The sequence below is a fragment of the Pteropus medius genome, unplaced genomic scaffold, assembly GCF_902729225.1.
Source record: "Pteropus medius unplaced genomic scaffold, Ma_sr-lr_union100, whole genome shotgun sequence".
NCBI lineage: Eukaryota > Metazoa > Chordata > Mammalia > Chiroptera > Pteropodidae > Pteropus > Pteropus medius.
In genome coordinates, this window is record NW_024349797.1 from 3,241,415 (window position 1) to 3,262,817 (window position 21,403).

Below are 21,403 nucleotides of genomic sequence, written 5' to 3' on the forward strand. Positions count from 1 at the left end.
TTTTAAGGACAGAGAATTGTGAAACCATAAGAATAATAATCGGGTTTTATAATTCCTAAAAGGATTAAATCATTGTCTTTAAAGATTAACTTACGTCTGTTTATCAACAGGCTTTCTTATGAACAGGTGAGAAAGGACCTCCACAGTTTAAACTGTGTATGATATTAAAGACCAGATAATTCGCTGGGCATCAGCCTTTATTTGTAATACAGGGCTTCTGCACCAGAAAAATTCAAAGGAAACAGAGAAAGAGATGTCTAATATCTCATGCTCAAATATTAAATAAGAGATAAAGTGAAATCAACTAAAGATCCTAGGCTGGAAAATAAGGTGAAGCATTTTGTTGCTTTTAGAAAAGTCTCTAATCAGTGCTAGAAAGGGCTATGAGGTCAGAGCTGCAATGTGGACTATGACTCGTAAACGAACACCTAAGCATATAAAGGACTGTTACTGAGCCCAAGGAAAAAAACTCCTGGCAACTTGGTTTGTAAGTATGGAGAACTTGCAAGAATACTGAGAAAGGGTGCAAGATTTAGGGAGTATAGTTATATTTCATGGTGCTGGAAAGGAAAAGGAAATGAAAATAAGACAAGGGCAACACATACTTACTGTCTCAGCCATGGAATACTCAGAATTAAGTTTCTTTGCTAGGCCATAATCTCCAAGTTTTATCAGGTTTGCCTTGGTCAGAAAAATATTTAATGTCTTTATATCTCTGGAAAAAAAAAGATCCTGCAGAGTAAGCCCATATAGCCAATTACTTTATCTCATCCCCCACTGCACCCAGGATTAGCAGAGAATAAAAATGAGTGTGTCACCACTGCTTAGACTGTTATTGGATCCCAAAGAATGGTCATCACTGTCACACGCACTTTAACATTGAAAAAGGGTCTTGGGAGAGTGGAGGCAGAGAATTAACTTTATCCTCCAGGGCTTCAGAGCATAGGTATGCCTCCCATACCACTGAAGCCATTAGGAAAAGTTGAGAGGGTCAGATAAAACAATGGTGCCACAGGTAATCCTAATTCCTATAAGGTGCACTGCCTCTTCAGTGACCACTTATGCCTTGAACTAAGAGATATTAAGGAAATTTCAACATTTGGTGTCAAAGTTTAAAATTTGTTATGGCAAGAGAAGAGGCTACATGTCTCGGCAGCAACATGATTAGGCTGTGCAGATTACCTAAATAAATTCACTGGCTATTTTTCTGAATATGAATTGATCATATGTAAAACAAATAAACTACCTGGTTCACATTGTGGCTTCTCTATCGAAAGATGTGAAAAAACCTGAACAATATTCTTCGTAACTTTTGAAAAGATAACAATATGTAACAGTAGCCATTTAATAGCTATCAAGAAATATATGCTAACAATTAATAAACCAACAAAAAATTGGTGTATTAACATTAATCACGAGCAATGGTCAAGAAGGGTATAATGATGCAGAAATGTTCATAATAATTCTTTCCTATAACTAGAAATGAATAGAGAGCTGTTTTTCTCTCCAAAGATCAAGTAAAACTGTATAATTAATTATGCAAAATAAATAGGCTTTTATTTAAATTAAAAGAATTATAGTGAAAAACACTTGTGAATTGAGTATTATTGCTTAGAGAAAACATTTACTGTGAATTCTGACCAATCTTATATCATTTCTCATAGTATCCTCTAAGCTTTACTGATGAATTAATGAAATTAACTCTAAAATATCTCTTAAAGAAATGACTGAGCAGTACTTAGTTACTGAGGAAATTCTTCCTAAATCACAAACACGGTTTAACTTCGGGAAATAAAGATAACACCCCTCATTATTCACTCTTTCCTTTCTAAAATATATCAGTGTAAAAACCTTGACTGCTTAATCAAGTAAATAACAGAGCTGATGGGAGGTACCCAAGGTGGGGGTTGGCCTGGTGGGAAGAAACCCATCCCAGTCTTTCACTCATTACCTATGAAGGATTCCAGCTTTATGGATACAGCTCACTGCTGAAACAATCTGAAATAGGTACCATACCACCATCTGCAGAGAAAAAAATAAATTATATTTGGATTGGAAACAAATTTTCTAAAATTCTATTTAAGTACACACGCACACTCAAACAAAACAAAGGAAGCTGCATCCAGAGGATGACTTGACATCTCTTGCTTATAGGTTGAGTAGGCAAGGAAAAGTGGTAGAGGTAAAAAGAAAAAGCAGGTCATCATAAAATATTTCCAATGTCATTATAAAATATGGTATTGTGAAGCAAATTTGTGGAAGGAAATCCAGGAAGAATGCAAACGTATAGAAAACTGGGCATACCAGTATGCAGTAATAGAACCGGGAAAGAAAGCCCATAGAGAATCATGATGTGGAGGTAAACCGTTTAGGAAGCAGCTATAGACAGCTTCCTTGTTAGAGGTTTCCTTTCTCATGAATATCAACCAGAGCCTGGAAGGAGTCTGAACAAAAGGAAAAAAACACTCTTCATTGTTGGAAGAGTTAATACAGAACTAGAATGCAACACATAATTCTAGCTTCCAACCATAGAAACATAAATTACCTCTTCCTCAAACAACTTGTCCTTCTGACGAAGGATTTTGTCATACAGGTTCCCTCCTGCAATTAAACAAGAGACAAGTTTGAATTGCTAAATAGAGATCAAAGCTTGGCTCCTGTATCTACTAAGGTTTTAACAGATAACACAAGGAAATGAAGGATTCTGCCTCCTCTCCAAAGGAAATCCCTTCTTCTCTCCTGGCTCTTCACATGGGTAAAAAACTCTTCGCATCTCTCAAGGACTATACCAGAAATAATCTTCAAAGATTCTCCTAATAGAAGAAGCTCAATACAAAAACAGGAAGTATGACATTTTTGAAAAGATGCGAGCAAAAACTATTCCTATAGTACCTCAATTAGTGAAATTACCTTGAACGTTTTCAATCAGATGATTTTTTAATAGAACTTTTAAAGGAATCTGCAATATTTTTATAACAACAACTCTCAGTGCGCATAGAAGAACATCTGGGTTACACTTATGATGCAATGTTTAGTATACACAGGTATATATAACTGACAACTTTTTCTTAACACTTAACATTGAAAAGGTTTCCTGAAATTTAGGGGACACTCTAGATTGTTTACAGTCATTACTCCCTTTACTAATTCAAAGTCTGAATTTGTTTCTCTTTCTTTTATCAAGTAACATAGACTGAAAATAATCATGGTTCATTTTATTTCTTACCTGCAACTGTAACTTACACTTTAGCTCAGCTAAGTTTCACAACTTCTTTTCCCCTGTAATTTAGTAACTCAGAATTTCAATAAATGTACCACTTGTTCTAGATCCTCCTAACCACAAAGGAAGTTAACTACTTGAGGTTTCTGCTACTTCAAAAATCTACTGTAATCGTGTACATTTAGGGTTGATCAGAACCAGGGAGAATGATATACAAGAGTCTAAAGAAGAAAAGTTAAGAGTCTAGACGCTTTCTCCTAGAGACTTAAGTGAAGAATATGCCAGAACCTCTCTAGCATGCAACTCAAGAAAGGACTCTGGAAGTGCTCTTAAGTAATAATATAACAGCTAATACTGTATGTATCAAACATTTGCTACATACCAAGTACTATGCCCGGGGCTTTACAGTCATTTAATACAATAATTCCAAGAGGCAGGTACTGTTATCAACAAACTCATATTAAAATGAGGAAGCTAAAATACAAAAAAGTTGATGTTCCTGTGCAAGGTTACAGAACTAAAAAGTCATGAAGCTTGGGATGTTGGTTCAGAGTCTATTTTTTTAATGGCTAGGCCATACTGCTATCTTACAAGTAAAATGGTCTAAAGAAATCAGAGACCAGATAAATAAAACCATGCTTTACTGTTTTGATTTTCATTCAGTTATGATCTTTGGACCACTTTTTAATAGGATTGCTTTGGCTGAAGTCAACATAAATCAATATTACCTATAAGATTTCATTAAATTTTATATCAAGCCACCCATGACTCTAATGCTTAACTCTTGTCATTTCATGAGGGAAAAAAGCCTTGAAAAATGAATGTAAAATCCAAGTGAACAAGTAATTTGAAGATGGAACTATAATCACAAGGGGAGTATGTAGGAGAAAATCCCTCCCTTTATTTTGTACATCACTTCAAAACTCTCCAGAGCCTGAACTATTTCTCTTAAACTTAATATATCCATTTAAAGTTTTTAATCATTGTATATGTCTTTTCTTTTTTTCTCTCCCTCAAGATAAGTATGAGCACGAGAAAGTCTTGCCAGAGGAAGTTGCACTGAATTCAGCCTTACCATTACAATACTCTAGCTCAATCAGCAGGGTGGTATTGTCCATGAAGTGATTGTAGTAGGCAATAATGTTGTCGTGCTGCAGCAGTGCCAGAATAACAATCTCATTCAAGGCATCACGCCGTTCCTTCTCAGACAGTCGGGTCAAATCAACTTCCTTCCACACAACCAATGAGTCATCCTACAACACAGCAATAGAGGTATCGTGCTTTCCTCTTGCCTGGCAGCGAATGAATCCATACTTGATCTGTAAACCTAGAAAGAAAACTTCCTAGATGGGCAGAGACTGACTGCTTTTATTTTTTCCCTTAAACAAAATTTGAACAGACTTTAAAGGTTCTGCATACAATTGAGCATCATATTTTACTGCAGGTTATTAAAATGCTATTATATTATTGCTACACTTAATTTGCATGATGTCAATTCCAGGTAAATATATGGGATAGAAGACCTCAAAGATTCTGTTAAAGGACATTATGACAGTTAGTCATGATGAAAACTGAAGTAGGGCTTTTGGAGAAATAAAGAACTGAAGAGTGGTTCCCTATAGCCGACCACAGTTGCTTTAAAGTGAAAATATTAAACTTGCTTCTAATTTTATAAAATTAGATTTCTCTAGTGATTTTCGTTTACCCTGTCTGGATAAGAGTAAGTTATGCCAAAGGGCTTTAGGTTCACCTAACACATGCAACCTCATTTTGCAACACGTATCTCCTATCACTTTTATGCATCACGTCTTTCTCTATTCATGAAACCTTATCTGCAGTTTCCAATATCCACTCCCTTTTATAATATCTCTAATTCTTTACTGACACTGCTCCCTATCTCAGGAGCATCCTCACCTAAATAACTCTCCCTATTCTTTAGAATGGCTCTGCTAGATCCTTCGAACTTTTGGGGGAAGGTCCTGATGAACTTTCTGCTGTACATCAATGCAATCATTCCCTTAATTTTCAGAGCTCATACAATGAAATATTTGTCCATTCTTTTTCATTTCTATACACATACAACTTAAATGTTATTTGTTTACTAACAGAGCAAACTTGTCTTCTCATTGAAATACAATCTCCTCGAGGAAAAGGGCCACTTCTAATTAAACTTTTGTAAATCCACAAATCTAATAAATATTTGGTGATATGGATGATGTTATGCAGTTTGGGAGAAGTATAATCAAATTTAACTTAAAATAATCTCAGTAATCAAGTTCAACACGATAATAATGGAAAGGAATGGGCAAGGAGATATAAAACTCCATTCTAGTCCAAGATTTACTTCTAATTTAAGTGAGTAAATCACTTAAATATACAGTACTGTTTTAATTTAACTATAAAATAGGAATACTAATGCTCATCTCCTCTTTCTCATGTGAGTACAAATAAGAAAACAATACAACAGTAAATCTAACATCATACATTAATGTGGCATTAGGATAAAAAAGAACACTTAAAGATATTCTCTTGCAGCCACTTCTCTCCATCTTTCAGCCTTAAAACGATGCTAACATGGAACACACACCAAAACTCTAGACGAATCGCTAATGGATCAATCACTTTCAGTAACCGCAGCCAGCTCCCATTAAATGCTTAACTACTCTGAAGCTAAAATGTTAAGACTTTAGTAATCAAAATCAGTTTGGGGTTAGTTTTTGGAAGTAGAGTCACCACTACAGGGTTTTAGCTCTGTATACATTCTGAACTTAGGGGTCAGTGATACATGAATCTCTTCACAGGATACATACATATGCAAATGTGTGTGTGTGTGGGGGGGGATTATGTTTACTTTAGGTTCTCAAAGGAGTCCTTGTGATCTCAATTAAGAATTAATGGTTGAGAATATACCAAAAAAGTATTTCTCAAGCATGAACGCTGCTGGATAAACAATGATGAGAAAACCAACACACGACTATCTCCCTAACGATCTTCAAGAAAAATCTCCGAGTGTTCACATCTAAGCTTAAAGATAACGGCAAAGATAGCGGCATTGCCATTGACGTGGAAATTTTTAAGCTACTCGGGTCCTCCCAACCATGGCCTTGGAGCGCTATATAGCATGAGAGGAAGTAGGTTTTGGCAACACCTCACAATCGTATAGTTTGCAAAGTACCTTTGTCGAGTCTCAAAACAGCCTTGAAAAATAATTATTTTAAAGGTAGTTATTACTAACCCTATTCTATAGATGGGGAAACTAAGGCTAAGAAAAGGAACGATGACTTGCTCAGTTCCCTGGGTTAAATAAAGCGACCAGTTAGTAAAGGCAGTGATCTAACCAATTCCTAGTTCAGGTGACTTGGAAGAGTGGTGAGAGGACCCTGAGACATACACTCTGCAAGCGCCCAAACACTAATTGTGGACCAGGCGCAAAACGCGGGGGAAGCGGAGCCGCGAAGGAGGGGCTGGGGCGGCGGGAGCCAGAGGCCGCTACCTCGGTGCGGCGGTACAGCGTGGCCTCCCCAAAGGCGCCGCGGCCCAGGACGCGGATGGGGATGTAGTGCAGCTCCTCCTGCTCCGCCGTGCCGCCGGCTCGCGGTCCCGGACCGGTGCTGGGCCCCGGGCCCGAGTCCCCGCCAGCCCCGGACTCGCTCCCAAAGTCTGAGTTGATGGAATCGCAGTGTCGCTCGTACTCGCCCAGCACCGACATGGCGGCGGCAGCGGGACCTGCCTGCGTGTCCCCGGTGGTGCTTGCCGTGCCGCGCCCCTCTCGTTTCAGACGCCGGCCCGCGGCTCCGTCAGCCCCGCAACCCCGCGAGGTTCCATGGTGGCTCTTTACCCCTGACCCGGAAGCAGTTCTGGGTGCTTCCGGCCCGGCGGGGTTTCCTCCGCCTAAGCTGGCCCACTTGCTTAGTCTCCGGTCTACGGCTTTCTCCGTCCGGAACCCGCGGGAAAAGTGAGGCCTGGCGCAGGGTGTGACGGGTGCGTGGTAGGGATTGCGTGGTACAGAAGGGCTCTGGCTGGGGCAAGGAGGTCACTTACGTGTTTGTAGACCACTTTCTCAATCCTTGGCCAAGTCCCCAGATAGCTTCGAGGTCCAGAGTTTGTCCAATCTTTTTAGTGTCAGGCCTATCTCAGGGGGCAGTGATTGGGCCAGCAGTCCCTTCCAACGTTGCATGGCCCTCTTTGTTTAGAGAGGTATTATAGTTGGAGGAAATATTTACCTCATGTCATCTCTGAGTCAGTGGGCCCAATGATTTTTCCCAGAACCACGTTGGTCCCTCCCTCTTACAACTCCAAACATATTTTAAGTCGACTTTCCTGAGGCTTTTCCCCCCTAGACTTAACATTATCCTTCCGTGTTTCTTTCCAAAGCTTTGACCATCTGATCTCATGCAACATTCTCTGAGCGCTAGGTGCTACTGTATTCGGGGTAGGGAATCTGCCATAAGATGCTCCCTGCCCTCAAGTCAATAAAAGAATTGCAGTACAGTGGAAAAACATGTTCTATCAGTTATGTGACTTTGGGCAACTTCACATCTCCAAGTTTGTTTTTTAATCAGTAAAGTTTTGGGAATATGACCAACATCAGGGTGATAACGGCAAACATTTATAGTGTTGTGTTCCTAGCATTGTGCTAAATGTTTTCTTTCCATGTATCATTCCATTTAATCCTATTATTCTCATTCTACAGAAAGTACTAAAATACAGAGAGGTTAAGTAACTTGCTCAATGTTACACAGTAAGGGGTGCTGGGATTCAAATCCAGCAATCTGGCTCCAGGACTTTTCCTAGAGCAGGATGTGCTGGGGCTAAGAGGTCATGTGGCTGGAGGCCAGGGTGCCTGTGGAGTAGCAGGAGAAGACAGGGCCTCAAATGTAGAGTTTTAAAGAGTTTGGCTTTTACTGTGGCTAATGGAAAATTATTGGAGATTTTTAAGCAGGGGAGTGTATCATTAGTGTGACTATGTCCTGATTTGCTGGGGAAATCTTAATTTACACCTTTTCTTCCCCTAGCATAATTAATAGAGCCTTCTTTTGCTCACACGCCCACCTCAGACAATACACAATATGATCACCTTACTTAAGTACAGTTAGTTATATTTCACAAAGAACTCTGATGACAATGTGGAAGTCAAAGACTGGAGTCAAGGAAACCAGTCAAGAGGCAATTTATTTTCTAAGAAGAGACACTGAGGTACTTATCAGTGTCCAGATTTACGAAATCCATCCAAAGAACATTTAGACTTTATGGTCAGTTGGGGTATGGTGGGTGAGGTAAATCTGAGTCCAGAAGATACTTCTTGGTTTTTAACTAGGTGGGTAGTGATGATAGCAAATAGGAGGAAGAGAATTGGTAGAATGAGGTAAGGGGTGTGAGGGCTAATGAGTTCACATTCCTCTGACCTCTTTATAGTTCATCAACATTCCTTTAAAGGATGATATCCTATGCTATGATGATTGCAACTGTGAAGAGATGTACCATTTGTCTGATGTGGGAGGGAAAAAAGTGTGATAATCTACACTCTGAATAACATTCCACATCAGGTCTGAATAGGAGAGTACAAGGGGACTTTGTCTCCTTTGATTTAGATCCAACATGTCTATTTTATTAGTATACCAGCCTTCATCATGGTCTGCTTATACAGTTTTTGTACTTAACTAAATCTTTTCCACATCCAATCCAATGTAACGCAGCCCTCCCACCAGATCATATCACTCTTCACAATGCTGATCTATAAAATATTGATCTCTTGTTTATCATGTTTACTTTATTTGACTATCTCCATTCATTAGAATATAAGCTCTATGAGAGGATTTTGTGCTCTTGTTCACAGCTCTGTATAACCAGCGCCTCAAAAGATGCTCGATAGGCTTAAAAATGATTTGTTGAATGAGTATCAGGTAATTATCTTGTTTGTATACACTTTTTAAACCTAAATGCAAGACTGTTAAATTTTATTTTGTTGGTTTCATTCCAGAGTTCTATATTGTACGGATATTTTTGAATTTTCAATTCATTCATTCAACAAACTCTGAGTACCAACTTGTGCCAGGTGCTAGGTTACAAGGGAGAACAAAATAAACACGGCTCTTACTCTTATGGAGCTTATAGTCCATATGACAGATGAGGCAATTATAAGGATAATTGCATGAAAGTTGTACTATCATTATATGCTATTATAAGGAAAGTACAAGTTTCTAGAAAAAGGCATTTAGGAGGAGCATCTTTCCCAGCCAAACTTTCTGGGTTAGTGAAAGCTTCCTGGAGGAATATCTAAAATACTGTCAATAATCGCTAAACAAAGTAGGAAGATCATTCCAGACAGAGGCCATTCCATTTCCTCCTGTTAATTAGATGGCACTTTAAAGATAAGTATTGCTTATTTATTCAGGTCTACTCCAGAGTTTAGCTCAGCATATTAAACAACATTCAATAGTTTGAGTTAAAAGAATGGAAAAATCAATTACTCGAAATTAGAAGTATTGACTTTCATTCAGAGAAGCTGAACAGGTTTCATCCAAAGCTTATAAATTCATTTTTTTGGGGCATCTTTGCAATGAGGAACTAGATAGTTTTCTGTAACTTGGGTTAGCATGATATTGTCAATTGTTCTAGTTATAATGCATAGATATAAGCTCAAGTTCCACCTTAGAGAACACAGAACAAACACTCATGCTCAGTTCTTTATACTGGATATAAATGAAACTAAATATCTGACCTTTGAATATTCACAGTAAGTCCAGAAATACTCAATATTCTAAAGGTATAACTGATTTGAAAATATCTTTACTCAAAAACAGGTATTTCATATTATATTTTAACAAGTGAATAGTTAGAATGCCATATAGTAGAAGTTCCCATTTGTGAATGGCAGATTCCCAGGGGCCATAGAGTTACTATAAAGAATCTACCAAAGTACCAAAGTCTATACCTTCACTGTCCAATATGGCAGCCACTAACTACATGCAGCTATTGAACATTTGAATTATGGCTAGTCAATGCAGATGTGCTGTAGCTGTAAAATGCACACTGGATTTCAAAAACTTTCTATGAAAAAAAAGTAAAATCTCATTAATTTTTATATTGACTACATGTAGAAATGCTATTTTGGATATATTACACAAACTTATTAAAATTAACTTTACTTTTTTAATGTGGTACTACAAATTTAATATTATACATGGGGCTCATGTTATATGGGACACAACTGCAGCAGATTGAATAAATAATTTGTAAAACATGTACTACCATCTAACAAGTATGATACTTTTGGGATTAAATTTATTTTTAAGTTGCTGAATTTATTCATTATTTATGTTCTCTAGAAGTAAAATATCAGTGATAAATAAGACATTGTTGAGATTAAAATATTTATACTTAAATGATGGGAACCGCTACTTTGCATAGATTCACTGACAAATTATCTGTTTTTCTGGAGAATGGAGGTAGAGGGTAAGTAAGAGGCCAGCCAGTGAATGCATGAAGCACTTCAGGTTGACTCTTGGAGAGCAGCTTTATGAAAAATGTTCAACTGCAAGTAAAAGGAAAGGAGAAAATGGCCTTTACTTGCTGGGGTAGAGTTTTGCATAGATGTGATGGGTCAAAAAAGCAAGTCCTAAGGGGTTCTAAAATTGGGAAAGGTATTTTAAGAATGGAGGGCAAGGGAGAAGACTGGTAGGAATAATTCCAGTATCAGTTTCCAAAAGAAAGAAGCTACAGAAGAATGCTGGGCTTATAGAATCCTATTTGGTCTTTCCAAAGATGTAAAACTATTACTTCCATATACATATATAACTTATTTATATATAAAACATAATAAACTTTTGCTAGCTCATAAAAACTTGATCTACCTGGAGTAAATTATGGACAATATTTTTTCTCTACTTCATCACATATAATATACCATACTTTAAAACTGAGGAATATGGAGGAATTACTGCAAATCCAAAGAGGTACTCAAGAGTAACAGAAAAATACACCTAAAATGGTTTCTGCTAGCCTTTATTTGAGAAAATTTACACAAAAAATCCCCATCCAACACTTAGAAGTGAATCCATATAAATCCCACATGCTTCTTTCCATTAAACAAACAGAAAACTTGCTTATGACGGGTTTACGACAATGGTATAACAAAGCTTACTTAAACTTCATCATTCTCATCTGTATTACACAGACATGTTGAATAATAGGCTCCAAAACCGGGGAAACCAGATAGCAGCCTTGTTTTTAAAGCTGATTTGCTTTTGTACTAGCCTTTTATCAAAGGCAAATAATTTTACTTTTCAGATAAAATCAAGGTGTAGTATCAATGAACTTTAAACCAAAAGCACAAATGTCCGAGTTGGTAGTTTTGGCATAAGTGAAAGGAAAGGCATGAAAGAATTTTAGTTTCACAAAGTCATATTTGGGAACAGAAACATCATCAAAATAAAATATTCTCCTCTTCTATCTTCTCTGACATTTTGTCAGAACAGAATGTTAAAACCAACTGAGTAGCTTTCATTCTTTTAAAAAAAGGGAAAGGCACCAGTCAGAAATATGAGAGTTATCTTGTTAGGTTAATAGTACAGAATTTCACCTTTAAACGTCTAAGGATGGATCTTAACCCACAAATTTGGTCATTTTCTTCCCTACTTGGATGTATCCTCCATTGTTTAGTATATGTAATACCCCAGATAAACTTTCTTAACATCTGCTTCCCTTATGCAAGGATTCAGCTATCCTTATCAATTCTTAACAGCAGATGGCAATGTTGCACAAATTAATAAAAGAACTACCTTTATGCCACACCAGAGACATTCATTCATATAGGGAGTCAAAAGAGAAGGCTTTGGGTTCACAGTAGCTGTAACATTAACAAAACAGCCTGAGATTTTGACAACGTAACCTACTCCCTCTTTCACCTTTGTATTTCATCCAGGTCATCACAGCAGTGTTCTCTGTTAATTTCAATATGCTGCTTCTTAACTGCAAGCTACATGGCCCTAAATCCTATTATTCTTGCCACTGCAATTAGACAAGCCCTGTAACACTCAGCAAGGTTAAGAAAGAGATTACAGAAAGAACAAACTCCTACTCCTTTTCTGGGAGAAGTGGGGAAAATTTCAAGTGATAGTGTTTTTCTTAACTGTTTACACAGTCAGTTGTATCCACATATCTCTTATTCACCTTAGTATTTAGGCAGGCACCTCATATTCTCACAGCGGTTCTTGGCTTTGCTTTCACAACATGTATTCTCAAGTATCTATCTATTCATGATCCTAGATGTGTTATTTTTTTATACCTTATATTGTCTTAGGGGAACACATAAGGACAAGAATTAAGTCAGTGACTGTAAGAACACTTGGCAAATTTTACTAATTTTTTCTTGGTAGAAGTTATGTTAGAAATTCAAACAACCACATATCTGACAAAGAACTTATATCTAGGATATATAAGAAACTCTCAAAACTCATTAGTAAAAAGAATAATCTAATTAGCAAATGGGCAAAGCACAAGAACAGATTACTATGAGGAAGATACTGATGGCAAATAAGCATAGGATAAGATGTTCAACATCATTAGCTATTATGAAAAAGCAAAAATAAAACCACAATGAGGTATCATTAAACACATCTATCAGAATGACTAAAATAAAAAATAATAACAGTAAATACCTGTGTGGATGTGGAGAAACCTGACTGGTCATACATCGCTGGTGGGAACATAAAATGACACACTCACTCTGGAAAAAGAGTAGGACGATTTCTTACAAAAATAAATGTGCTTACCATACAACCTGGCAATTGCCCTCTTGGGCATTTATCCCAGAGAAATGAAATTTATGTTCACATAAAAACCTGTACATGAATGTTAACAGCAGCTTTATTGGTAACAGCCAAAAACTCATAACAACCCCGATGTCCTTCACTGGGTGAATGGTTAAACAAAGCGTGGTACATCCATACCATGAAATGCTACTGAGCAAAAAAAGGAACAAAGTACTAATACATGCAACAACCTACATAGATTGTTCAAGGGAATTATGCTGAGTGAAAAAAAGTCAATCCCAAAAGATTACATACTGTATGATTTCATTTATATAACATTCTTGAAATGACAAAATTAGAGAGATGAAAAACAGATTTGTGGTTGCCAGAGGTTGGGCTTGAGGGTAAGGAAGGGAGGTGGCTATGGCTATGAAAGGATAGCAATAAGGACCCCTGTGATGAAACTGTTCTGCAACTTGCGGTGGTCACACAAATCTACACATGTAATAAAACTGCATAGAACTAAATACACATAAATACACGGAAAAAAAATTCAAGCAGTTGAGCACAAATATTTTAATTCTCTAAAACGAAATATTCTTTAAGAGTTACCTATAATTCAAAGCGCATTTCTATGAGGTGTCACTTCCCTTTTAAGAGACAGAAAATTATGAAAAGATATTACCAGAAGCTACCTAAACATTTTAACTAGGGTTAAGATAAAGTTAAGGGTGTTTTCACATGGAAATCCGAAGTGGACAATCAGAATGAAACAAGTTCCACATGGTCATACAAATCTTGGTAAAGGAACTAAAGTGGAAGCCCAAACTGGTGAGCAAGTAGAAGGAAAGAAAATATGTTTCAAACAGATCACATGAGGAAACCCAGTACAAATGCTGGCTTTGGCATTATCTAGGTAACCCCTATTTTTTGTCATAGGTGACTTTAATAATAGTCCTATTGTTGCAAAACCAGTCCAAATGCTATCAAGTTAAAAAGAAGTTCCTCAATGACTTGTTGGGTATAGGTGGTAACCTATGTCCTCCCACAACAAGAGATCAGTTCTGGAAAGAAAATTCCAATGTGCCTTGATGGTGCTGTTGGTAGGATGCCTGAGGCCAGGCATGTCCCAGTGATGTTCTGCTGGCTGAGATACAGGGTGGGAGGAGAGTGGGCCTTATTATTCAATCAACTTCTTGGCCTTGAAGAAGCGACGCAGGTAGAAGACCTGCCAAGTGGCTAGTCCAATGAGGCAGAACATCGAGAAGATGCTGAAGTAGAGGACCCGAGTGTTTGTTGACTCTAAAAAAACAAAAGTGTTGTAAATGTAATAAAGTGAGGCTCAGCAGGCAAAATAATAGCCAGGGGGAAAAGGCAATTAACTTCACTGTCTCCAGGCCTAAAAGTAGGATTTCAGATAGCTTTTTCTTAAAATTCCATGTTAAAAATTATAAAGATTTGCACTATCAAGTTGATACACGATAAGCTGAGAATATAGTCAACAGCGTTATCACAGAAATTTCTATTCCCGTGAAAACTCTAACAGGGCTCATTGACCTGTAGCAACAACGCTGAGGTAAGCAATTATCTTCCCATATACCTTTGGCAAAACTGAGAAAAGGGTACACCAGAATTAGAAGTTTGGAGATCTGAATCCTTTATGCTTCACTTATTGAGAAACCAAAGCTGCCTTCCCCTCACCATTGGTATCACGCATCTCCTCCTCCCGCTTCTTCATGTAGGCAAAATCATTAACGATAGATTCGGAAAGGTCTTCTAGGCGTCGTAGCTCCACTTCCAAAGGTTTCAGCTTCTCAACCTTTGCGATCTGGAAAAGAAAGAAATTATGAACCCACTCCCTGAAAAAAACTGCTCCGGTCAAGAACACAAGGCAACAGAGGTGTCTTTTAAAAAGTTACACCAAACCTAAAATCTCTTGTCTTCATTCTAACATATTTTAAGGTCTGGGCTTCCGGTCCCCTCCCTACTATTGTTTACATGTTTCCATCTCAGACTTTTTTAGACTTTAATTTTGATTAAAATCTCCTTAGAACTACTATAATATGGAAGACTGTAAAGTAAGATATATTATTTTCCCAAGATTTCTGACTTTAATAAAGTACTTTACCCTTCCATTCAAGTCTAAGAAACAAACAATATTATTAGCATAATAAGTCAAATATGGTATCAGAAGAAAAATCGCCAAATTCCCAATAGTGAATGCATAGGAATAAGAGAATAGGTATAACTCTAGCATTAAGATAATAACTCAAGCTACAAAATTAGAGAATTCTGGTTTGCTCATTAAAATCCCACAACGGGTTTAGGTTTAGAGCTCCACAGCCCAGATGAATCCTAGGTCTGCTAAAAAAATCGCACTGCATTTTTTGTTTAGAATGACACTGCCAGTTATTAAAAAAGAAAAATCTCCAGGAACTTCACGGTATGCTAAGGAAGGAAGGATGTGAGAAAGAAATGAACTGTCTTCCTATCTCAACCTAGACATCAGTGAAACCCCCAAGATATGACAAGAGCAAGGATTTCATTATTCTAATTGTTTTTCTTATTAATCTAAAATTATTATTTGCTCTAAAATGGGGATATATTGCCAGAGCAGTCCAGATCTTAAAACTTATATAATAGTTGCTCTTAAAATTTTCCATACAGAGAATTTTTCAAAAATCATTTTTCTACATCTGTTTCTTTACCTCCTCTTTACCATAATCTACAGAACTCCCTACTTTTTCTTCTCTCCTATCCAATTCACCTTCCTTGTTCTTTTTCTCTGTTAAATGTTAACAACAGTTAACATGAAATGACTGGGAAGAGTTAAAGGGTATTCTTAAGTTCTCTTTGCTTATCTGTATTCTTCACTAAACGTGAAGAATAAGACAAGTTATTTAAAATAAAACTAGAAACTGCTGCTGTTAAGATAGGGATATAAAAATTGAGTTGATACTTAAGGTATATAAAATGTGGTGATAGATTTGTAATGATCTACCTAAGATTTCTTTCACTGGATATACATTTTCTTACATTTGTAAAATGTTGGCTAGAGTTAATCATGTGACTGAGAGCTGCAGAACAGAAGAGAGCTAACTGGTATAAGATTTAACCAATGATTAAGTTAATGCATTAAGCTAACTCTCCTAGCTGAATGCCCAAATGCTAGGTTTTGCCATCAACCTAGACCATGTATCATATATGTCACATAGAGCTACAGAGCAAAGAAATTCCCCAGGAAAAAGATACCAATACAAGAGCTATATAAGCTGAATCTTAGCCTGTTTAACATTTTCCCTCCTGGTCTATACTTCTACCTCCAAGCTTCCTGAATGAGAGAGTTTTAAAAGCAATGCTATAGTACTTCTCTAGAAATGAATGATTTAAAGTTCCTTAAATAGAAACTTGCAAAAGGAACTGGAAGTGAAACGATGGCTGTGCCTCTGCCAGCTGAAAATAATTTTTAAAATTACTTTGAAGACTACTTCTAACCCCCTCCCCTACCTTTTTTTGGGGTTGTTAAATGACGCCTAAAACCTAAAAATGGATGAATTAAAATAAATTTGGTAATAAAGTGGCTGTTGTAGATTTTATTGTAGCCCAAAATACTTGTTCCCAATGCTTTTCCTTTCTGGTGTTTCATTTATTTTTCAATTGTACGAGCAACACGTAAGTATGTTCTCCTGCTAAAGAATTTAAACTATACAGAAGCAAAGGGAACAAACACAAGCCCACCTTCATAGCTCAATTTCCGTATCAACACATTCCTTCTCAGAGGTGACCATGGTTATGAACTTGGTGTATATCTTTCTAGACCTTGTTAGATGATACATACTATTTATGCCTTTGTTTGTATATAAATGTACACAGGAAAATCATTTATGAATGGGATCATAATGTATATATACTGTTCTATGGCTTGCTTTTTTTTATCATTTAATAAGATCTTTCCAAAAACTTCAGTGCTTGCAGATTCACCTCATTCTTAACTGCTGTACAGTATTCCACATTGTCTACTTAATCATTCAATTCCCTAACCCTTTTCCTAGTAAAGGTCGTACAGAAGATTCTATTCATAACCAAACAGCTCAATTCCTATTGTTTAACTCGATTTTATTACCTCAATGAAATCCCTACTTAATACTGTCCTTAATTCAGTAAATTCAGTAATTCAGACTTCTGAGTGGGATGAAGGTCTCTTTTCCTAAAAAAACACCTCTACCTAATAACTACTCTTACTCTTGATATTAACTTAAGACCTAGGAAACTTAAAGAATTGCCAAGAGACTAAAACAATATTAAAAACCAACTTGTTATTTCAACCACCTAACATGAATACCCAACGGTAAAAAAACGATAATGGATATATTTCTACATTTAATCTAAACCTAAAAATCAAAACAAATGTAAAAAGATTTTTTTGTTGTTGTTTTCTTCACATTTAAGATCCTAATAATAATGCTTTTTTGAATGTTTATTATGTGCATGGTACCAAGATAAATTATGTTCTCTGCTCCTAATAAGCTCACAGTCTGGTGGAGAGGCTCACATAAAAAGCTATAACCATAATATAAGTCATTAGGTATTAACTTCTACAACAAAGGCACACATTAAGAGTGGAATGGAAAGAAAGTAGCATGAGATTAATTATAGTTGAAAGGATAAAGTCTAACAGGAAGTGGGTGAGTTGGGTCTCACAAGTTGTGCAGGACTTTGAAAAAGACAAGAGAGAAAGACATTCGAGGCTGAGAGGAACATGCAAATCAAAACACGGAGGAAGGAAAGTGCAGGTTGTGTTTAGGAGATCGTGAGTAATCTAGTCATAAGTAGGCTGATGCACGTGTGTGCATGCCAACACACACAAGTGCTTGGGGGAGGGTGGTGGATAATAGCAAATATATGGCTCAAGAGTTAGGCTGGAGCTAAATTGGGCAAGAGGATGAAGGTAGTATAATGAATTAGACCTCTTAGTATATACTCAGAATGTGATACGCATTTTATATCGTGCAATATCATTTAACCCTCATAACTCTATATAAGATAAATATTATTATCCTTACATTTTCAGATGAAAAAATTAAGGCTCAGATTATTAAATAACTTTCCCAAGACCTCAGAGCTTGGGAGCCGGGATTGGAATCCAAGTCTGAGTTTACATTTTATTCTGTAGGTACTAAAAATTTGATGAAGAAAACCAGATAACCACACTAAGTTTTTTCTGGATCAAAGGTAAATATTAGGCCATAAAGATCCAGGTAAGTGGTCCAGTTTATTAGTCAAACTTCCTAGGTTTCATATTGTTGTTATTCAAATTTTTACAGACTATGAAAATAAAATTAAAAAAAAATTATCATTAAGTATTCTCAGGAAAACCCTCTTCACTTACCCAGGACTAAGTATTCAATGAGTATCATCAAGACTTTATATCATAGTCAGCACAATAAACTAACAAGAAAACCTCTATCAATATCTCAACTGTTGTGTTCTTCTGAACATCCGATTTAATGTTCAAAGTGTCCGTAAGAATGTGAAATTATACATGTTTCATGAAGGCCATTTATTCATCTAGTCTACTTCTCTCTTCCAAAGCTGCAATGATGATGTGTTCTTGCCAAAAGCTTGATAAAAGCAAAGCCTGTTCGACAGTGTGGACCATAGGTTCTCCACTAGAGGGTAGCATTCCCCTAGTAGGCTGCATTTAACTGTTAAATTATCAAATATTAGACCTATGAGTGCTTCATTTTACAAACAAGGAAACTGAAGATTCCACAAAGCTACTCAGTCCTCTGAGTGGAAGGCCAAGATTTGCAGAACCATGGTCTCTTGACTCCCCACCCAGAGTCATCAAAGCATTTATTCAGCATCAAAACTGCAAAGCTCTGCTATAAAATGCAAGCAAAACCAAATCTATGACTTCCAAATGCACATACACTCAGTGTATCCAAACCCTACTTTTCAAGCCTTAACCATGGAGCTTCCTTTTAGCACTCCTGTCCCCACTGATTTCCTCTTCCCTAAAGCCCTACAGAACTTAGACTGAGACACACATTTAACATTCAATCATACAATGTCATATGCACATTGTTTTGATTTTTATCCTTTTCCCCTATGTAAGTTTGGCCTTCAACTCAATGAAATTAACACGATGTATACTTTGTATAGTCTCACATACCTAACACATGGCAAACACTTGAAACTGACTTGTTATGTCCATTCTATGCATTCTTCAAAGAAGCCAATTTTCTTACAGCAGATAATAAGTGCTGCTGATTCCCTGAAGCAAGCATTTTCTGCACGCTAAGAGCACTCTGCATCTGTTTTCACTCTGCATTCATTTTCAGGAGGCCCACTGCCTAGGAGATAGTTTTACCATGATATCTATCACTCTCATATGTAATGGCAGGTCTGTTTGGAAAAGCTAAAAGTTATAAAGCCTTCCCTTGTATATCTACAACACCTCTAAAATAACTGTAAAATTACTCTTCTTAAACTGTATCTGAATTTTCCAGTCCTCTAATAATGATTTAAATCTAAAGAGTTCAGTGATATGTAATTATACCAAGGAATGGTGTTAACTCTGAAAAACACACATGTGAAACCAGCTTCTAGAGAATCACTAGTTTCTTTCCCTTTATAGAGCACCGAGACTCAAGAGAGAAGCTTCTTGTGGGTAAGCTGAAGTCAGTCAAATTGCTTATCTCTACGCCCCGCAACACAGCCCCTGAAAATTTGAAAAGCACAGCAATAAAAGTGGAAACCATCTAGCCTAATGCAATCAAGATAAAGAAGACGGAACTACACAGGACAAGTCTACTTGCACATGGCGTATTGTGAACCACAAGCCTCTTCACGGAAGCGCAAAAGGTCCCTATTATGACAAAATAAGTCCAGATAACATTGCCAATCTTAAGGCTAAATGGAATTTAGTAGATCCTATTTACTCTGTCATAGCCATATGGCAGTTTCCAGAAAGGGTAGGAGAAGGGAGCTAAAATCTACTGAACTGACCAACTATGTGTCAGGTACCTTATTCATGTTATCTCATTCAACTTATGTCAAGAAAGGAATTTTGGATCTAGTACATGGAACCAGCCCCTTGGTAATCATACTCTTATCTGGAGATTGTTGTGCACATTAAAAAAAAAAAAGAAAAAGAACCAGTTCCTTCTTCCTAAGGGCATCCAGAGAAACAGACCTTTTAGGAATCCTTCGGCATTGGCAATGATGACAGCAACTGTGATTTTGGTGTATCTGTTGATAGCAAATGACTGACAAAGAACCCCTAAGCAAAGCAGAATTTTAGTTCTGGTGAAAATGCTGACATCTATAGCAGGAAAGGGCATACACAGCCCAAGAGTTAGAGCATGTATCTGACAGCTCTTTCTTTGTGGGACAGTAACTGCCTTCATTCTCACAACTGCACAATTAAGACAGCAAGTCCTTGCCAAGAGTTGCTATAGTTTACAGATGACAAATTAAAATATAATGGCTCAACTGACAAACTGAATCTGCAAAGATGCCCCTCTACCCCGACCCCATGAGCAAAGGATAGAGGTGAGAGGTCCTTAAAATACAAGAGGGAATAATAAAGTGCTTTATTTCTGAGGACATAAGCATTCTTTCTCTTTTAAGAATTCAAACAAGATTCTATGCTTCTTTACAATTCAGCAATCATCTTGTCTTCCAAATATCATCTTACTTTTGTATTGTTTACATAGCTATTCCACATGCATTAACTAATTAAATCCTCTATAACAATTTAGTAGGTAGTGTGATACTCTGCCCAGCTATTAAGACATTGATTACTACTGAATTTTACAAGGCCACATGGGATTTCAGAATTATAAAGTTCACAAACGTGAGGGAGAGATATACTGAATGTGAAGAAAATTAGAGAAATGTGCCACCTTCCTGAACAAAATACTGCTGCCAAAGGACCCAAATCCTCTGGAGACAAATGCTTTCCATTATCTCAAGGGCCTGAAATTAAATGCCTCAAAGCCTCTGCTGGTAATTAACCAGGGAACAACTGGTTCCATTATCCATTTTCCTGTCACAGGCATTAGTCCAGGGACAACTAACAGCTATATCTAAGCTAGGTTCAAGGAAGCTTTGCTGTAGATTGAGAAAAGGACTGGTCTTTGGCCGTGTCATAACCACTTCTCTGTCTCAATTTGGTCTGCTTTTGGGGCGGGGGGAGGGGTGGAGGAGCGAAGGTAGGTTGCCAAAGAAAGTAGTAGGAGGAGTTTCTTAGTTAAGAAACAGAATCTAGAGCTGTGTTGTAACCGTGTGCGTAAAGAAAGGCTTAGGACGTGCCAGACTTCCAAAGCAGGAAACAGCGCAAAGGAAGCGCTGTGGTTTGCTTTCTGCTAGGGATTCCCCGCTAGCAAAAGGTCAGGAAAGATAATGGCCCTTTCCCAGTGTCAAC

The 21,403-nt window shown here is 37.2% G+C and overlaps 2 protein-coding genes across 3 annotated transcripts in view; both read right to left on the reverse strand.

Annotated features, from left to right (window-relative positions):
• The window catches only part of NEK9 (NIMA related kinase 9), a 33,685-nt gene extending 26,279 nt beyond the window's left edge, over positions 1 to 7,406 (reverse strand). Inside the window, exons 1-5 of one of the 2 annotated variants that reach the window (XM_039883824.1) lie at positions 7,262 to 7,406; positions 4,296 to 4,473; positions 2,546 to 2,601; positions 1,952 to 2,022; positions 610 to 715 (exon numbers count right to left, since the gene is read on the reverse strand). In XM_039883824.1, coding sequence (XP_039739758.1) covers positions 610 to 715; positions 1,952 to 2,022; positions 2,546 to 2,601; positions 4,296 to 4,338 — 276 coding nt within the window. In that variant the 5' untranslated portion in view covers positions 4,339 to 4,473; positions 7,262 to 7,406. Of the gene's footprint in view, positions 1 to 609; positions 716 to 1,951; positions 2,023 to 2,545; positions 2,602 to 4,295; positions 4,474 to 6,713; positions 7,077 to 7,261 lie in introns of those variants that run through there. The other variant, XM_039883823.1, reaches the window with a different exon arrangement.
• A 3,802-nt stretch (positions 7,407 to 11,208) lies between these two features.
• Positions 11,209 to 21,403, reverse strand: part of TMED10 (transmembrane p24 trafficking protein 10) — a 31,921-nt gene continuing 21,726 nt past the window's right edge. Inside the window, 2 exon segments of the mRNA XM_039883830.1 lie at positions 11,209 to 14,274; positions 14,674 to 14,800. Of these exon segments, the coding sequence (XP_039739764.1) occupies positions 14,153 to 14,274; positions 14,674 to 14,800 (249 nt within the window). The 3' untranslated portion in view covers positions 11,209 to 14,152.